The sequence below is a fragment of the Balaenoptera physalus genome, assembly GCF_965194825.1.
Source record: "Balaenoptera physalus genome assembly, chromosome: 15".
Lineage (NCBI taxonomy): Eukaryota > Metazoa > Chordata > Mammalia > Artiodactyla > Balaenopteridae > Balaenoptera > Balaenoptera physalus.
The window spans coordinates 61,588,677-61,605,817 of record NC_138894.1 but is presented as its reverse complement, the minus strand read 5'-3'; the positions used below and the strand labels follow the sequence as shown (position 1 = coordinate 61,605,817).

The 17,141-nt window shown below is 36.7% G+C and overlaps 1 protein-coding gene across 10 annotated transcripts in view; it reads right to left on the bottom strand.

The window, feature by feature from the left end:
• The window catches only part of PREPL (prolyl endopeptidase like), a 62,888-nt gene that overhangs the window by 26,372 nt on the left and 19,375 nt on the right, over positions 1-17,141 (bottom strand). For 7 of the 10 annotated variants that reach the window (XM_082427733.1, XM_082427728.1, XM_082427731.1 and 4 more), the window contains one exon: positions 1,056-1,178. In XM_082427733.1, coding sequence (XP_082283859.1) covers positions 1,056-1,130 — 75 coding nt within the window. In that variant the 5' untranslated portion in view covers positions 1,131-1,178. The remainder of the gene's footprint in view (positions 1-1,055; positions 1,179-17,141) is intronic. The other 3 variants (XM_082427736.1, XM_082427737.1, XM_082427729.1) reach the window with 1 other exon arrangement.

The following is a 17,141-nucleotide window of genomic DNA, read 5'->3' as shown; positions in this document are numbered from 1 at the left end:
ATGGTTTTCATATGTTTACAATCAATCACTGGAGGAGTTTCTAATACATAAATGTAAGAGGCAACAAAGAGAAGGCATTAACGAAACCTACGTCAGTTATGACTGTACAAACCATTTTAGCTTTACTTCTGGAACGTTTGACAATTAACAGAGATCAAGTGGCATCTTTAAGATAATCCAAAATGATGCAGATGCGGAAACTGTGACTTAGACTAGTCTGAAAACCCGGTCAATTACTTTCTGAGAGTCTTTCCTTTAAAATACGCTGTCACTGCCAATTGTCCACGGTTTGATCTGATTTTACACAAAGCATCTCACCCTCTGTGAGGGTGACAGATATAGACAATTTAAGATTGAAAGACTATTACCAATATATGAATCATGCTCTTGTCTAATTCCTACATATTAAATGCAACTGATTGATATGATTTCAGGTAGCTTAAGACAATTACTACTTGCTAGTTAGTGGCAAAATTTGAATCTGGAATTCCTCATTCTTAACCTATTGCTATTTCCATTCTACTACATACGTAATTTTCATTCATAAGCTGTGGTTCTGTTTTCCAATCTTATCGAAAAATTTTCAACATGCATGTTCAATCTGTTTCAACTGAATATTTATGACTGTGGTAACCACAAAACAGTCAAGCAAATACTTGGATTTCATGGTATTATACTATTTAAAGTGAATTTTCTTTTATTAAAAAAAGTACAGATAGAACAATCAAATACTTTTCAAGTAATAAAACATTATGAGTTAGTTTCATTTGAACTTCTCCTGGGAGTATTTAAAAAATTTAAAAACAGAATTGATTTTTTCCAAAAACCAGAATTAACATTATATGCTTGGAAATTCATCTTGGCTTTGATCTTTATAACTTATTTAAAGGACCATACTCAGCTTACTCTTTGTTCTTTAAGTTTTTCAGCATATTTTAAAGGCCAAAAGCAGTCTAATTTTGATGTGGGATTATGTTTATAAATCACAAGGTATTTTATTTGTATCCTGACTGGTAATATCATATTTAAAAAAATATATATATAAGATATCCTACCTCTGCATTGATGATTTCGTATTCTTCTTGTGGCTGTGTTTCTAATTTTGTTCTCACTTTTTCAAATGCATCCATGTTTTCTGAAAGGGATTTTTCGTTTTCTTGTTTAATAGGCAAAAAATCCTGGAAAAAGTTTTATTAGTATGACCATAATATTTCGACTAGGGAGAAAACCTTTGCTTTTTAAAGGTAATTATTATTTCCTTTTCATTCAAGTACTACAATGTTAGGTATATACCTATGAAATAATATGTATTTCACAGATCTTAAATGTTGTTTCATAAACTCAATAAATTATTTCCTCTTTTTCATTTAAAAATGTAAACAAGGTGGATACTTGATGACTATACTATTAATATAAATGGATAAGTCCTTAGGATGCAGTAGTACTAAGAAGCGTTGGAAAGTCTTCAGAAATACTATGAGAAAGAAGTAAAGGAAGTCCTATGAACATTTACATATTTAATAGCCAGGTGTGAGAAGTAGAAGTCTACAGAGTTTTATAAAGTACTGAAATACCTCCTACAAAGGGGAAAACGTCAAAGGGAGAGGAAGACATTATCATTATGTTCACTATTATTTTATTCACAGCAAGAGTTATGATAAGAAGTTTTTCGTACTTTTATCTTCATTAGCCATAATTTTCTTCTCGTGGAGATAAGGAATCCTCCGAATAGAACTGTTTATTAGCTCAAAAGGCAAAATAATGCTTTATAAAACAGAGCTTCTCTTTGAGGTTAAAAAAAATGATATATTCATCTTCAAAAAGGAAAAATAATGGAAAATTAGCAAGTAGAGATATAGGTGAAAGCCAAATAAAGCACTCAGTGTCTTATTAGGAGTATCTAATAAGCTACCAGCTTAAGTTGATCTCTGGTGAGCATATAAATATCATATGAATTATTAAAATTTGGATAAGGCAAAACCTCAGTTGTCAAATAAAAAAAAGGGTTGAATAATTCAACATTCCACAGGTTTCTCTTGCTTAAGGAAAATAATTCTAGCCAAGATTTTATATGTCAGCTTTCTGCCAAAGATGACAACTGTAGTGATTTGTGCCAGAGAGAGCACTAAGCCTTTGGTTAGGACCTGCAACAGCTGGTAAATATTTATTGCACAAGGGTATCCATGATACTTTACCAACAGTGTAGAGAATGTAAGCTATAAATATAGTTTTATATCACAAAGAGCTTACACAGTCTAAAATTAAACACAAGAATAAAACAGAAAAATCACCAAAGGAAATTAAATGAAAATATAATCATTCTCACAAAGTTTTTTAGACTTTTTGAGATGCTTTATGATTTGGATTAGATTCACATTATCAACAATGGCTGTTACAGTAGTCTAAATCATTCAGTCTCTACTTCAATTGAAGTCTCTACTTCAATCATAAAATTAATATGACTGAGTAATGATTTGAAATTCAAATTCTAAAGGCTCATTTTTTTTAGAATTTCTACAAAATCTAGTGTTAATCTTTAGTGAGACAAAATATCTATACCAATAATTTCCTATTATCACCCAAAGCACAAATCAGAAGATCGCTACAAATTTATCTTGAAACTATAACTTAGTGGTAGAGGCTACCTTTTCATATCCAGATATATGATTACCTATTCTCTTAATTCCTATTAGAACTTTTGAAGTAGAGTCAGGATGGCTATGAAGAGAGTATCTCTTTCTACTACCTTGCAGCTCCTAGCACACTGTATGTGAGGAGCTGGGCTCTGCCACTTTTAAACACCCATTCTTATTGAGAGCCATGGCCAATGCCGGGCTAAGGCAACAGAGCTGGGCCCAATATCTGTCCTCCTAAACTTATTTTACACTCTTGATTAACTTTTTTCTGTGTCACAAATCCAAATAAACTGAGCTTACCTGAACCAAAATAACCCTGAAAGCAATAGGATTTTTAACTGCCTTAATAAAATGGAAGTAGAATTCGAGAGTTTTGTAAATAATTCCTCAAAAGGAATTACTTCCAGGGAAACTGAGATTTTATATAATAATCATAAAGTACTCCAAATGGGTTTTCGTTTACGTTCCGTCCCCAAGAATACCCACTGGGTGTTTTAAGCTTTCATTTCAATGCCAGCTAGCATTACCATTAGGGTATGCAGCTAAACCTATCCATTTTAGCCAAGTATCTTAATGCAGGGGTTCCCAACCTCTGGGCTGCTAACTGGTACCTGTCTGTCGCCTGCTAGGAACCGGGCCATACAGCAGGAGGTGAGCGGCAGGCGAGCGAGCAAAGCTTCATCTGCTGCTCCCCATTGCTCACATCACTGCCTGAACCATCACTCGCACTACTGCCTGAACCATTCCCCCCAATGCTCGCATTACCACCTGAACCATCGCTAGCATTAGCACCTGAACCATCCCCCCAGCCCCGGTCCATGAAAAAATTGTCTTCCACAAAACTGGTCCCTGGTGCCAAAGACTGGGGAACACTGTCTTAATACATGAATAGTCTATTGGTTTTAAGGGAATATACTACCTAAAGGAGTTGAGGTGAGGAGAGCTTTAAATTTTAAGAAAGTTACATGTACAGTATCACTCAATTAGTGGAAAAAAGCAGCATTCCTTCCCACCTTCTGGGTCGCCAACCACAAAACCATTTTACACAGAAACTCATAAGACAAGAGAATGGAATATGTAAACTTCACATTTTATTAATTAATTTATTTTTTGGCTACACTGCGTGGCATGCAGGATCTTAGTTCCCCAACCAGGGATCAAACCCGTGCCCCCTGCAGTGGAAGCGTGGAGTCTTAACCACTGGACTGCCAGGAAAGTCTCTGTAAACTTTATTATAGCAAATAATAATGAACTCTACAAACAAAAAACAGCACAACAGAAGAACAGTGGGCAGCTTTTAGTCAAGATGGTGCCATTAATTAATGGCTCATTCCAAGCCTGGGGCAGGAGGAGTAAAAAGTAGGCTTAGGTCATTTTGTGTCAGAAAGCAAGAAGTGTTCAAAGGTTCATGGAGATGTGTCAAAAGAACACAAAGGCCAGTTTAAAGGGGTTCCTACTAGCCACATTTGGAACAGTTTGAGCATCAAAAACAATAATGACTGTAATTGATTATAATAAACTGAAAAAAATAAAAACAATAATTTAAAAAGAAGCAAAAAACAAAACACACACCTAACTAAAGTAAAAAAAATAATAATAATAAAAAATAAAAAACAAAAAAAGGGGGAAACTCTTCTTAACAGAATACTACCACCTAATAAATGTAGAAAGAATAATAGAAATAGAAAATCATTAGCACCCCCCAGTGAAACAAATGATTAGAGTAAAGATCATCCATGGTTATTAAACTCATTAGATGAAATGATGTCAGGTAATAAAATATTTGCACAAAGTATTACCCTAAGTCTACTTAGTAACTGCAAAGGGAATAATGGCCCATTAACAATGGAGAGAACTAGCAGTTACCACCTTAACTGAAATTACCAAGCTTAGCATCATTAACAGTGGGACGAACTGAGATTATGTGTCTCCTGAAATAATGTAATATGAAACATTTCAATTTAAGACAGAAAAAGAGAAGAGTAAACCTAAAGGAACTAGAAGAAAGGAAATAAAATTAATTTATTTCAATTAAATCGATACAGTAATTAACGAGAAGACTAACAAAATAAAAAAGTTGGTTCTTTTAAAAAATGTACTAAGAAAGACATGTATAGCAAAACTGATTAAAAAAAAGATAAAACATTACGAATGAAAAAGTTGGCATAATTACAGATATAGTAAAGATTATTAAAACTTACAATAACATTCTTTATGCTAATATATTTGAAAACATGATAAAATGGATAATATTCCAGAAAATAAATTACCAAAACCAAGTCAAAAAAAAGAAAAGCTGTATAAGCTAATAAATATCAAAGAAATTGATAACTAAGTGTTCCCTTCTTAAAAGAGACACAAAACCCAGATACTTTCAAAGTTAGCTTTCTCTAATCCTCAAGGGAAAAATAATCTCATATGTCAACTATTTAAGAAAAAAAATGCCAACTATTTAAAACTACTCAACTTATTTTATCAGGCTAATATAACCCTGACACTAAAACTAGACAGTGACAATATTAGACAATTAAAAACCAATCTTACTGTAAAATATGGATTGAAAAAACTCTAAAATAAAATTCATAAATCAATGTATTTTTAAAAAGCACAAAATAAAAACAATAATAGTAACAATAAAATCCTATGTGATCAAGTAGGATTTACCTTAAGAATGAAAGGATGGTTCAATGTTAGAAAAATCCATCAATCACAAATAAAGGAAATAAATCTTAGGCCCATTTCAATTAATGCAGAAAAAAACAGAAAATAATGCACTTAAAAAATGATAAAAACCTTAAATTAGGAATAGAGAGGGACTTCCTTGACTTAATGATCTCTGTGTTTTTTTACACAAAACCATACTAATCATCTGTGAAACTCTTTTCAAGACTCTTAATTATATTCATTTAAAGTATCTAGTTATATTTGCTGTTTATTTTCTTACTCAAAAAGTGACTGTTAAATGAAGGAAAGTGATTGTTTCCAATGCTCCCTGCTTCTAATTTCTCTCCTTGAGCCCAGTAAGATTTTTGCCCTTCTCATTCCACTGACTGCTCTTGTCAAGGTCACTGATGGCCAGAGATATCATGGGGGGCAGAGACAAGATGGCAGAGTAGAAAGATGTGAGCTCACCTCTTCTTATGAAAACACCCAAATCACAACTAACTGCTGAACAACACTGACAAAAAAATCCTGGAACCTACCAAAAGAAAGATATCCTACACCCAAAGACAAAGAAGCCACAACGAGATGGTAGGAGGTGGGCAATTGTGATAAATCAAATACCATACCCATCGGGTAGATGACCCACAAACTGGAAAATAATTGTATCACAAAAGTTCTTCCACAGGGGCAAAAGTTCTGAGCCCCACATCAGGCTCACCAGCCTGGGCGTCCGGCAATGGGAGGAGCCCCCAGAGAATCTGGCTTTGAAGGTCAGCAGGTTTTGATAGCAGGAATTCCACAGGACTAGGGGAAACAGAAACTGCACTCTTGGAGGGCGCACACAAAGTCTCATGTGCGCCAGGACCAAGGGAAAAAAGAAATGACCTCAAAAGAGCCTGGGCCAGACCTACTGGCTGGTATTGGAGGGTCTTCTGTGGAGTCAGGGGGTGGCTGTGGCTCACTGTGGGGACAAAGACACCGGCAGCAGTAGTTCTGGGGAGTACTCATTGGCGTGAGCCCTACTGGTGGCTGCAATTTTCTCACCAAGACCTGGCCCCACACAACAGCCTGTAGGCTCCAGTGCTGGGACATCTCAGGCCAAACAACCAACAGGGCAGAATCACATCAGCAGACAGGCTGCTTAAAGTGCTCCTGAGCACACAGCTTCCTGCTAAACACACCCCTTGACATGGCCCTGCCCACCAGAGGGACAAGACCCAGCCCCACCCACCAGTGGGCAGGAACCAGTCCTTCCCACCAGGAAGGCTGGACAAGCCTCTTAGGCTCATCCACCAGCGGGCAGACAGCAGAAGCAAGAAGAACTACAATTCTGTAGCCTGTGGAACAGAAACCATAATCACAGGAAGTTAGACAAAATGAGATGGCAGAGGAATATGTCCCAAATGAAGGAACAAGATAAAACCCCAGAAAAACATCTAAGTGAAGTGGAGATAGGCAATCTACCTGAAAAAGAATTCAGAGTAATGATAGTAAAGATGATCCAAGATCTTGGAAAAAAAAATGAAGGCACAGATTGAGAAAATACAAGAAATGTTTAACAAAGACAGAGAAGAACTAAAGAACAAACAAACAGGGGCTTCCCTGGTGGTGCAGTGGTTGAGAGTCTGCCTGCCAGTGCAGGGGACACAGGTTCGAGCCCTGGTCTGGGGGGCTCCCACGTGCCGCGGAGCGGCTAGGCCTGTGTGCCACAACTGCTGAGCCTGCGCGTCTGGAGCCCGTGCTCCGCAACGGGAGAGACCGCTACAGTGAGAGGCCCGCGCACCGCGATGAAGAGTGGTCCCCGCTTGCCGCAACTAGAGAAGGCCCTTGTACAGAGGCGAAGACCCAACACAGCCATAAATGAATGAATAAATAAATAAATGAATAAAAAAAATTAAAAATGTCTATTTAAAAAAAAAGAACAAACAGATGAACAATACAATAACTGAAATGAAAAATACACTTGAAGGAATCAATAGCAGAATAACTGAGGCAGAAGAACGGATAAGTGAGCTGGAAGATATAAGGGTGGAAATCACTGCTACGGAACAGAATAAAGAAAAAAGAATGAAAAGAAATGAGGACAGTCTAAGAGACCTCTGGGACAACATTAAAGGTACCAACATTCACATTATAGGGATCCCAGAAGAACAAGACAGAGAGAAGGGACCTGAGAAAATATCTGAAGAGATAATAGCTGAAAACTTCCCTAACGTGGGAAAGGAAACAGTCACTCAAGTCCAGGAAGCACAGAGAGTCCCAGGCAAGATAAACCAAAGGAGGAACATTCCAAGACACATAGTAATCAAATTGACAAAAATTAAAGACAAAGAAAAAATAATAAAAGCAACAAGGGAAGAGCAACAAATAACATACAAGAGAATTCTCATAAGGTTATCAGCTGATTTCTTAGCAGAAACTCTGCAAGCCAGAAGGGAGTGGCAGGATATATTTAAAGTGATGAAAGGGAAGAACCTACAACCAAGAATGCTCTAATCAGCAAAGCTCTCATTCAGATTCAGTGGAGAAATCAAAAGCTTTATAGACAAGCAAAAGCTAAGAGAATTTGGCACCACCAGACCAGCTTTGCAACAAAAGCTAAAAGAACTTCTCAAGGCGGAAAAGAAAAGGTTACAACTAGAAACAAGAAAATTAAGAATGGAAAAGCTCACTGGTAAAGGCAAACATACAGTAAAGGTAGGAAATCATCCACATACAAATATGATATCAAAACCAGCAATCGTGAGAAGAGGAGAGTACAAATGCAGGATATTGGAAATGGATTTGAAATTAAAAGACCAGCAACTTAAAACAATCCTGTTTACATATAGACTGCTATATCAAAACCTCATGGTAACTGCAAACCGAAAATCTACAATAGATACACACACAAAAAAGAAAAAGGAATCCAAACACAACAGTAAAGTTAGTCATCAAATCACAAGAGAACAAAAGAGGAAGGGTCAAAAAAACACCTACAAAAACAAATCCAAAACAATTAACAAAATGGCAATAAGAACACACATGTCGATAATTACTTTAAATGTAAATGGATTAAATGATCCAACAAAAGACAAAGACTGGTTAAATGGATACAAGAATAAGACCCATATATATGTTGTCTACAAGAGATCCACTTCAGATCTAGGGACACATACAGACTGAAAGTGAGGGGATGGAAAACGCTATCCCATGCAAATGGAAATAAAAGAAAGCTGGAGTAGCAATACTCATATCAGACTAAATAGACTTTAAAATAAAGAATGTTAAAAGAGACAAGGAAGGATACTACATAATGATCAAGGGATCAATCCAAGAAGAAGATATACCAATTATAAATATACATGCACCCAACATAGGAGCACCTCAATACATAAGGCAACTGCTAACAGCTCTAAAAGAGGAAATCAACAGTAACACAATAATAGTGGGAGACTTTAACACCCCACTTTCATCAACGGACAGATGATCCAGACAGGAAATCAATAAGGAAACACAGGCCTTAAATGACACATTAGACCAGATGAACTTAATTGATATTTACAGAGCATTCCATCCAAAAGCAGCAGAATACACATTCTTCTCCAGTACCCATGGAACAATCTCCAGGACTGATCACACAGTGGGCCACAAAGCTAACCTTGGTAAATTTAAGAAAAGTGAAATTGTACTAAGAATCTTTGCCAACTACAGTGCTAGGAAAAGAAAACTGTAAAAAAACCTGTAAAACAAAACAAAACAAAAAACTGTAAAAAACACAAACATGTGGAGACTAAACAACTAAACAATTGTTTAGTGATGGATCACTGAAGAAATCAAAGAGGAAATCAAAAAATACCTAGAGGGCTTCCCTGGTGGCGCAGTGGTTGAGAGTCTGCCTGCCGATGCAGGGGACACGGGTTCGAGCCCTGGTCTGGGAAGATCCCACATGCCGCGGAGCAACTGGGCCCGTGAGCCACAATTGCTGAGCCTGCGCGTCTGGAGCCTGTGCTCCACAACAAGAGAGGCCGCGATGGTGAGAGGCCCGCGCACCGTGATGAAGAGTGGTCCCCACTTGCCGCAACTGGGGAAAGCCCTCGCACAGAAACGAAGACTCAACACAGTCATAAATAAATAAATAAATAAATAAAAGAACGTGAATTTCTAAAAAAAAAAATAAAAAATAAAATACCTAGAGACAAATAAAAACAAAAGCACGCCAATCTAAAACCTATGGGACGCAGCAAAAGCAGTCTTAAGAGAGAAGTTTATAGCAATAAAATCTTACCTCAGGAAACAAGAAAATCTCAAATAAACAACCTAACCTCACACCTAAAGCAAATAGAGAAAGAAGAACAAACAAAACTCAAAGTTAGTAAAAGGAAAGAAATCATAAAGATCAGAGCAGAAATAAATGAAATAGAGACAAAGAAAACAACAGAAAAGACCAATGAAACTAAAAGTTAGTTCTATGAAAAGATAAACAAAATTGATAAACCTTTAACCAGACTCATCAAGAAAAAAAGGTAGAGGGCTCAAATCAATAAAATTAGAAAAGAAAAAGGAGAAGTTACAATGGATACCACAGAAATACAAGGGATCATAAGAGACTACTACAAGCAACTATATGCCAATAAAATGGACAACCTAAAAGAAATGAACAAATTCTTAGAAAGGTACAATCTCCCAAGACTGAACCAGGAAGAAATCGGAAATATAAACAGACCAATCACAAGTAGTGAAATTGAAATCTGTGATTAAAAAACTCCCAACTAACAAAAGTCCAGGACCAGATGGCTTCACAGGTGAATTCTATCAAACATTTAGAGAAGAGTTAACACCTATCCTTCTGAAACTCTTCCAAAAAACTGCAGAGGAAGGAACACTCCCAAACTCATTCTATGAGGCCACCATCACCCTGATACCAAAATCAGACAAAGATACCACAAAAAAAAGAAAATTACAGGCCAGTATCACCGATGAAGACAGATGCAAAAATCTTCAACAAAATATTTGCAAACTGAATCCAACGATATATTAAAAGGATCATACACCATGAAAAAGTGGGATTTATCCCAGGGATGCAAGGATTTTTCAATATCCACAAAACAATCAGTATGACACACTACATCAACAAATTAAAGAATAAAAACCATATGATCTCAATAGAAAAAGCTTTTGACAAAATTCAACACCCATTTATGATGATAACTCTCCAGAAAGTGGGTATAGAGAGAACATACCTCAACATAATAAAGGCCATATATGACTAAACTATAGCTAATATCAAACTCAGGGGTGAAAAGCTGAAAGTATTTCCTCTAAGATCAGGAACAAGACAAGGACGTCCACTCTTGTCACTTTTATTCAACATAGTTTTGGAAGTCCTAGGCATGGCAATCCAAGAAGAAAAAGAAATACAAGGAATCCAAATTGGAAAAGAAGAAGTAAAACTGTCACTGTTTGCAGATGACATGATGCTATCCATAGAAAATTCTGAAGAAGCTACCAGAAAACTACTAGAGCTCATCAATGAATTCAGTGAAGTTGCAGGATACAAAATTAATACCCAGAAATCTGTTGCAGTAACAACAAAAGATCAGAAAGAGAAATTAAAGAAACAATCCCATTTACTCTTGCATCAAAAAGAATAAAATACCTAGGAATAAACCTACCTAAGGAGACAAAAGACCTATAACCCCAAAACTATAGGACACTGATGAAAGAAATCGAAGATGACACAGACGGAGACATACCATGTTCTTAGACTGTAAGAATCAATACTGTCAAAATGACTATACTACCAAGGCAATCTACAGATTCAATGCAATCCCTATCAAATTACCAATGGTATTTTGCACAGAACTAGAACAAAAAATTTTTAAATTTGTATGGAGACACAAAAGACCCTGAATAGCCAAAGCAATCTTGAGAAAGAAAAACAGAGCTGGAGGAATCAGGCTTCCTGGCTTCAAATTATACTGCAAAGTTACAGTAATCAAGACAGTATGGTACTGGCACAAAAACAGAAATACAGATCAATGGAACAGGATAGAAAGCCAAGAGATAAACCCACGCACCTATGGTCAATTAATCTACAACAAAGGAGGAAAGACTACACAATGGAGAAAAGGCAGTCTCTTCAATAAATGGTGCTGGGAAAACTGGACAGCTACATGTAAAAGAATGAAATTAGAACACTCCCTAACACCATACACAAAAATAAACTCAAAATGGATTAAAGACCTAAATGTAACAGCAGATACTATAAAACTCTTAGAGGAAAACATAGGCAGAACACCCTTTGACATAAATCGCAGCAATATCTTTTTCAATCCGTCTCCCAGAGTAATGGAAATAAAAACAAAAATAAACAAATGGAACCTAATTAAACTCAAAAGCTTTTGCACAGCAAAGGAAACCATAAACAAAACGAAAAGACAACCCACAGAATGGGAGAAAATATTTGCAAAGATGCGATCAACAAGGGATTAATCTCCAAAACTTACAAACAGCTCATGTGGCTCAATATCAAAAATACAAACAACCCAATCAAAAAATGGGCAGAAGACCTAAATAGACATTTCTCCAAAGACATACAGAGGGCCAAGAGGCACATGAAAAGATGCTCAACATCACTAATTATTAGAGAAATGCACATCAAAACTACAATGAGATATCACCTCACACCAGTCGGAATGGTCATCATCAAAAGTCTACAAACAATGCATGCTGGAGAGGCTGTGAAGAAAAGGGAACCCTCCTACACTGTTGGTGGGAATGTAAATTGGTACAGCCACAATGGAGAACAATATGGAGGTTCCTTAAAAAACTAAAAATAGAGCTACCATATGATCCAGCAATCCCACTCCTGGGCATATATCTGGAGAAAACCATGGTTTGAAAGGATGCATACACCCCTGTTCATTGCAGTGCTGCTTACAATAGCCAAGAATGGAAGCAACCTAAATGCCCATCGACAGAGGAATGGATAAAGAAGATGTGGTATATATATATATATACATTGGAATATTACTCAGCCATTAAAAAGAATGAAATAGTGCCCTTTGCAGCAACATGGATGGACCCAGAGATTATCATACTAAGTGAAGTCAGACAGAGAAAGGCAAATGTCATATGATATCGCTTATGTGCGGAATCTTAAAAAAACGATACAAATAAACTTATTTCCAAACTGAAACAGACTCACAGGCTTAGAAAACAAACTTATCATTTGGGACTTCCCTGGTGGCACCAGGAAGAATCTTCCTGTCAATGCAGGGGACATGGGTTCAATCCCTGGTCCGGGAAGATCCCACATGCCGCGGAGCAACTAAGCCTGTTCGCCACAACTACAGAGCCTGAGCTCTAGAGCCCGCGCTCCACAACTACTGAAGCCCAGGCGCCCTACAGCCCATGAGCCACAACTACTGAGCCCACGCGCCACAACTACGAAGCCTGCGTGCCGCGACTACTGAGCTCACGTGCTGCAACTACTGAAGCCCGCGTGCCTAGAGCCCGTGCTCTGCAATAAGAGAAGCCACCACAATGAGAAGCCCATGCACTGCAACAAGAAGTCCACGCCCCACGATGAACAGTAGCCCCCATTCACCACAACTAGAGAAAAGCCCGCACGCAGCAACGAAGATCCAATGCATCCAAAAAATAAATAAAATTAAAAAAAAAAGAAAACAAACTTACGGCTAACAAAGGGGAAAGGTGGGTGGGGGGAGGGATAAATTGGGAGTTTGGGATTGACATATACACACTACTATATTTAAAATAGATAACAAACAAGGACAGCACAGGGAACTCTGCTCAATATTCTGTAATAACCTAAGTGGGAAAAGAATTTGAAAAAGAATAGATACATGTATATGTATAACTGAATCACTCTGCTGTACACCTGAAACACAACACTGTTAATGAACTATACTCCGATATAAAATAATAATTAAAAAAATAAGATATTACTTCATTTAAAAAAAAGGTCACTGATGGCCACTACATCACAAAGTACAAATGTTAATTCTAGGTATTCACAGTACTTGACCTATCAGCATTATGAAACAGTTGATCACTTCCTCCTCCTAAAAACACTTTTCTTCACTTGGCTTCCAGGACACCTCATTCTCATTGTTTGCCTCCTATCTCACTGGCCCTTCTCAGTGTCTTTAGCTAGTTCCTACTCAACTCCTTGGCTCTTACCATCAAAATACCCTGGACCACTTCTTTACCTATAGTGTGCACTAATTCCTTTGGTGATCTCATCCAGTCTCATGACACTAAAAGCTATTTACGTGCAGAGGACTCCTAAATTTATATATCTAACAAGTATGTCAAAAAATGTCTAAAACTGAACATCCAATTTCCCCATGTACCCTCTCCCCACAAAAATCTCCTGTTCTGTAGGCAATCTTTCCCATTTTCATAAATAACTCTCTTTCCAAGCTGCTCATGCTTGAAAGTATTAGTCTTCTTTGCCTTTCTCTCTTGCCACAATCAAGTGATCTGCAAACCTTGTCAATTCTACTTTCAAGATATATCTAGAATCTGACCACTTCTCACACTTGTACTATTCTGGTGGTACCAGTATCGTTTCTCCTTTGGATTACTGCAATAGCCAAAATGCTCTGTTTCTGCCTCTGCCTTCCACAGTCTATTTTCAACAAAGGAACTAGAGTGAGCCTGAAGTCAGATTATATCACTCCTTCACTCAAAACCCCATCCAATGGTTTTCCCATCTCATTCAAGAGGAAAAATCCTTATAATGGTCTACAAGAGCCTAAAGGATCTTGCCCCATTACCTTGCTGACCTCATCTGCTACTACATTCCTCCCTCATCCACTTACTCTGAGCCACACTGGCCTCTTTGATGTTTCTTGAATATGTCAGGCTTGCTCCCACCTCACTTTCTTAGAACTTACTGTGTCCTATGCCCAAACAGCTACTTGAAGCTATTGCTCAAATGTCATCTCAGTTAGGCTTGCCTTGACCACTCCACTAAAATCACAGTTCACCCTATCCCAACATGGCCTATCTAATCTTTCCTTGTCCTATTTTATTTTTCATTGTGCTTATTGCCTCTGACATACTTTATATTTTACTCACATATTTCTTTATTCTTTCTCTCTCCCTAGAAGCAGAATGATAAGCTCCATGAAGGCAGGTATCTTTGTTTCCTTTGCTCAATGCTATATACTCAATGGGTAGAATGATGCATAGTAGGTGTTCAACAAATAATTGCTGAATTGAATGAAACATAGAGAGCACAAAACATAAAAATTTAAAGACTTATTTAACAAAAGACATCATAAACAAAGTGAAAAGACAGCACAAATATATAGAGAAGATATCTACGCACAAATAAAACACAAAGGATATGTAAAAAACTTCTATGAATCAGTAAGAAAAAGACAAACTCAATAGGAAAAACGGTCAAACATCATCAATAAGCAATTCAGGAAGACAAAACCTATGGTGTCAATAAACATATGAAAAGATGCTCAACCTCATTATTAGGGCAATGAAAATTAAGCAACAATGACATACTATTTACCCATCAGCAGGGCAAAAAGGTCTGATAATATCAAATGTTATTCAAGATATAGAGATAGAATTCTTATATATTCCTTTCTATCTTGATTGTAAGATAGTTCTATCAATTCAGAAATTAATTTAACAAGAAACATTACGATGTGAATACAATTAGGAATTCCAATTCTAGATACAGACTCTAGAGAAAGACAAGCACACATGGATAAGGAGATACATACAAGATTGTGCTCTGCAGCTTTTTTTGGGTAAGTCTGGAAATTGGAAACAACCTACATGCTTGTCCAAAGAAAACAGATTAATTGTGGCATATCATAGAATACTACGCAGCAGTTGTAAAAAATGAAACAGAGATACATATATTAATGTGGAACCTCAAAATCAGAATGTTGAACAGCAAAGCAAGTTATACAATTATATGTACATTATTTACCTAAAGTTGTAAAACATGCAAAACAATATTATATATCATCAGTGGATACAAATATATATGCTACCAAATTACATAAAAATAGAATGGAAAGAGGTTAAGGACAATGATCACCACTGGGGAGGTAAGGAAGATAATGTGATCAGGGAAGTACACAGGAGTCTTCAAATACATCTGTAACTTTTTTGGTTAAGAAAAAAGTCACACTGAGTAGTGGATACATGGGTATTTGCTATGATATTCTCTCTCTCTCTTTGTTTTGACTTATAATAAAAGATATTTAAAAGAAAGATGATGTGAATCAGGTTACCTGAGGTTTGGTTCTGACTCCATTAATTTTTATAATTTTTAAAAATTTTATCTTGGGCTCAGTGACTTTAGTTTTTTCATTTGTAAAGAAAGAACTCACACATTTCCTGATTTCAAAACTTACTAGAATGCTATGGCAATCAAGAGTGTAGTACTGGCCTAACGACAGACATACAGATCAACGGGATAGAACTGACAGTCCAGAAATAAACCCTTTCATTTATGGTCAGTAGATTTTTGATAAGCGTGCTAAGAAAATTAGATGGGAAAAGAACAGTCTTTTCAACAAATGATGCTGGGCTAAGTGGATATTCACAAGCAAAATAATGAAGTCAAACTCCGATCCTTCACAGCACATACAAAAAATAAATTCAAAATAGACCAAAGACCTAAAGAAAGCTCAGACTAGATGAATTCTTTGGTCTTTCTTCAAGCAATAAAATTTATGGCTACATGAAAAGAAAAAAATCATTCATTCAACTAATAACTCATCTACAAACATTTATTGCTTATCTAGTATGTGGCAGTCATTAATGCTACATGTTGGGCATATAAAGATGTACATTGTAAAATTCTTGTCTTCAGGGACTTCCCAATCTAATGGAAAGAGGAAAAAAATTTAAATAATAATAATTATATAATAATAATAAATAGCATAGAAGTAAATACAGTGTCACGCCTTTTATGGCTTCAACCACTACCTACACATGGAACACTCTTTCCAACTTCCAGACTCATGTATCCAGCTGATGAGTAAAATCTCCACATCAGTAGTGAGTTACATTTACTCCTTCTCCTTCCTCACCCTTAACATCTGAGTAACGGTAAGGCTATACATGTGACTGTGAAATAAGTCTGTTCGAAACATAAAGATGATCCACATGTATTTTCAAATGTGATTTTGAGAAGTTAACATGATGTCTATTCCAGTAAGGGGGATATCACCCTGTAATCAAATACAATAAGAAATCGGAGGGAATTCCCTGGCGGTTCAGCAGTTAGGACTCGGTGCTTTCACTCCCGTGGCCCAGGTTCAATCCCTGGTTGGGGAACTCTACTAAGTGGGATAAATAAAGATCAGAGTAGCTTTGTGTCAGTTTAGGTCAGGTTTTGCCAAAAAAAAAAAAAAAATAAGTAAGTACTTTTGTAAGGGACTTCTGGATTTTAGAATCCAAATAGATCAGAGATTATCACTCTATGTTCTCTATTATTCTACTAAAATGCCCCAAATTAAATGTAATCACTCTGTAACTGTGCAAGTTTGACTGATTCTATCTCTTCAATCCTCCCTCAAATCTTACACTTTTCTCCATTTTTCTGGCTATGTCCTTAGTTTAGGCTCTCATCTTCATTCACCTTACTGACAAGGCTTTCTACTTCCAATCTATTTTCTGCAATTCTGTCAGAGTGATTCTTCTAAAATGCAAATCTGATTGAATCTACATTTTTCAATGACTTTCTATTGCTTTTAGGATGCAGTTCAAATTTCTCACAAGATTTACACAACTGCCTATACATGATCTGGCCCCTGCTTACTTCTTCTGGTTCATCTTTGACCATTTGGGCTA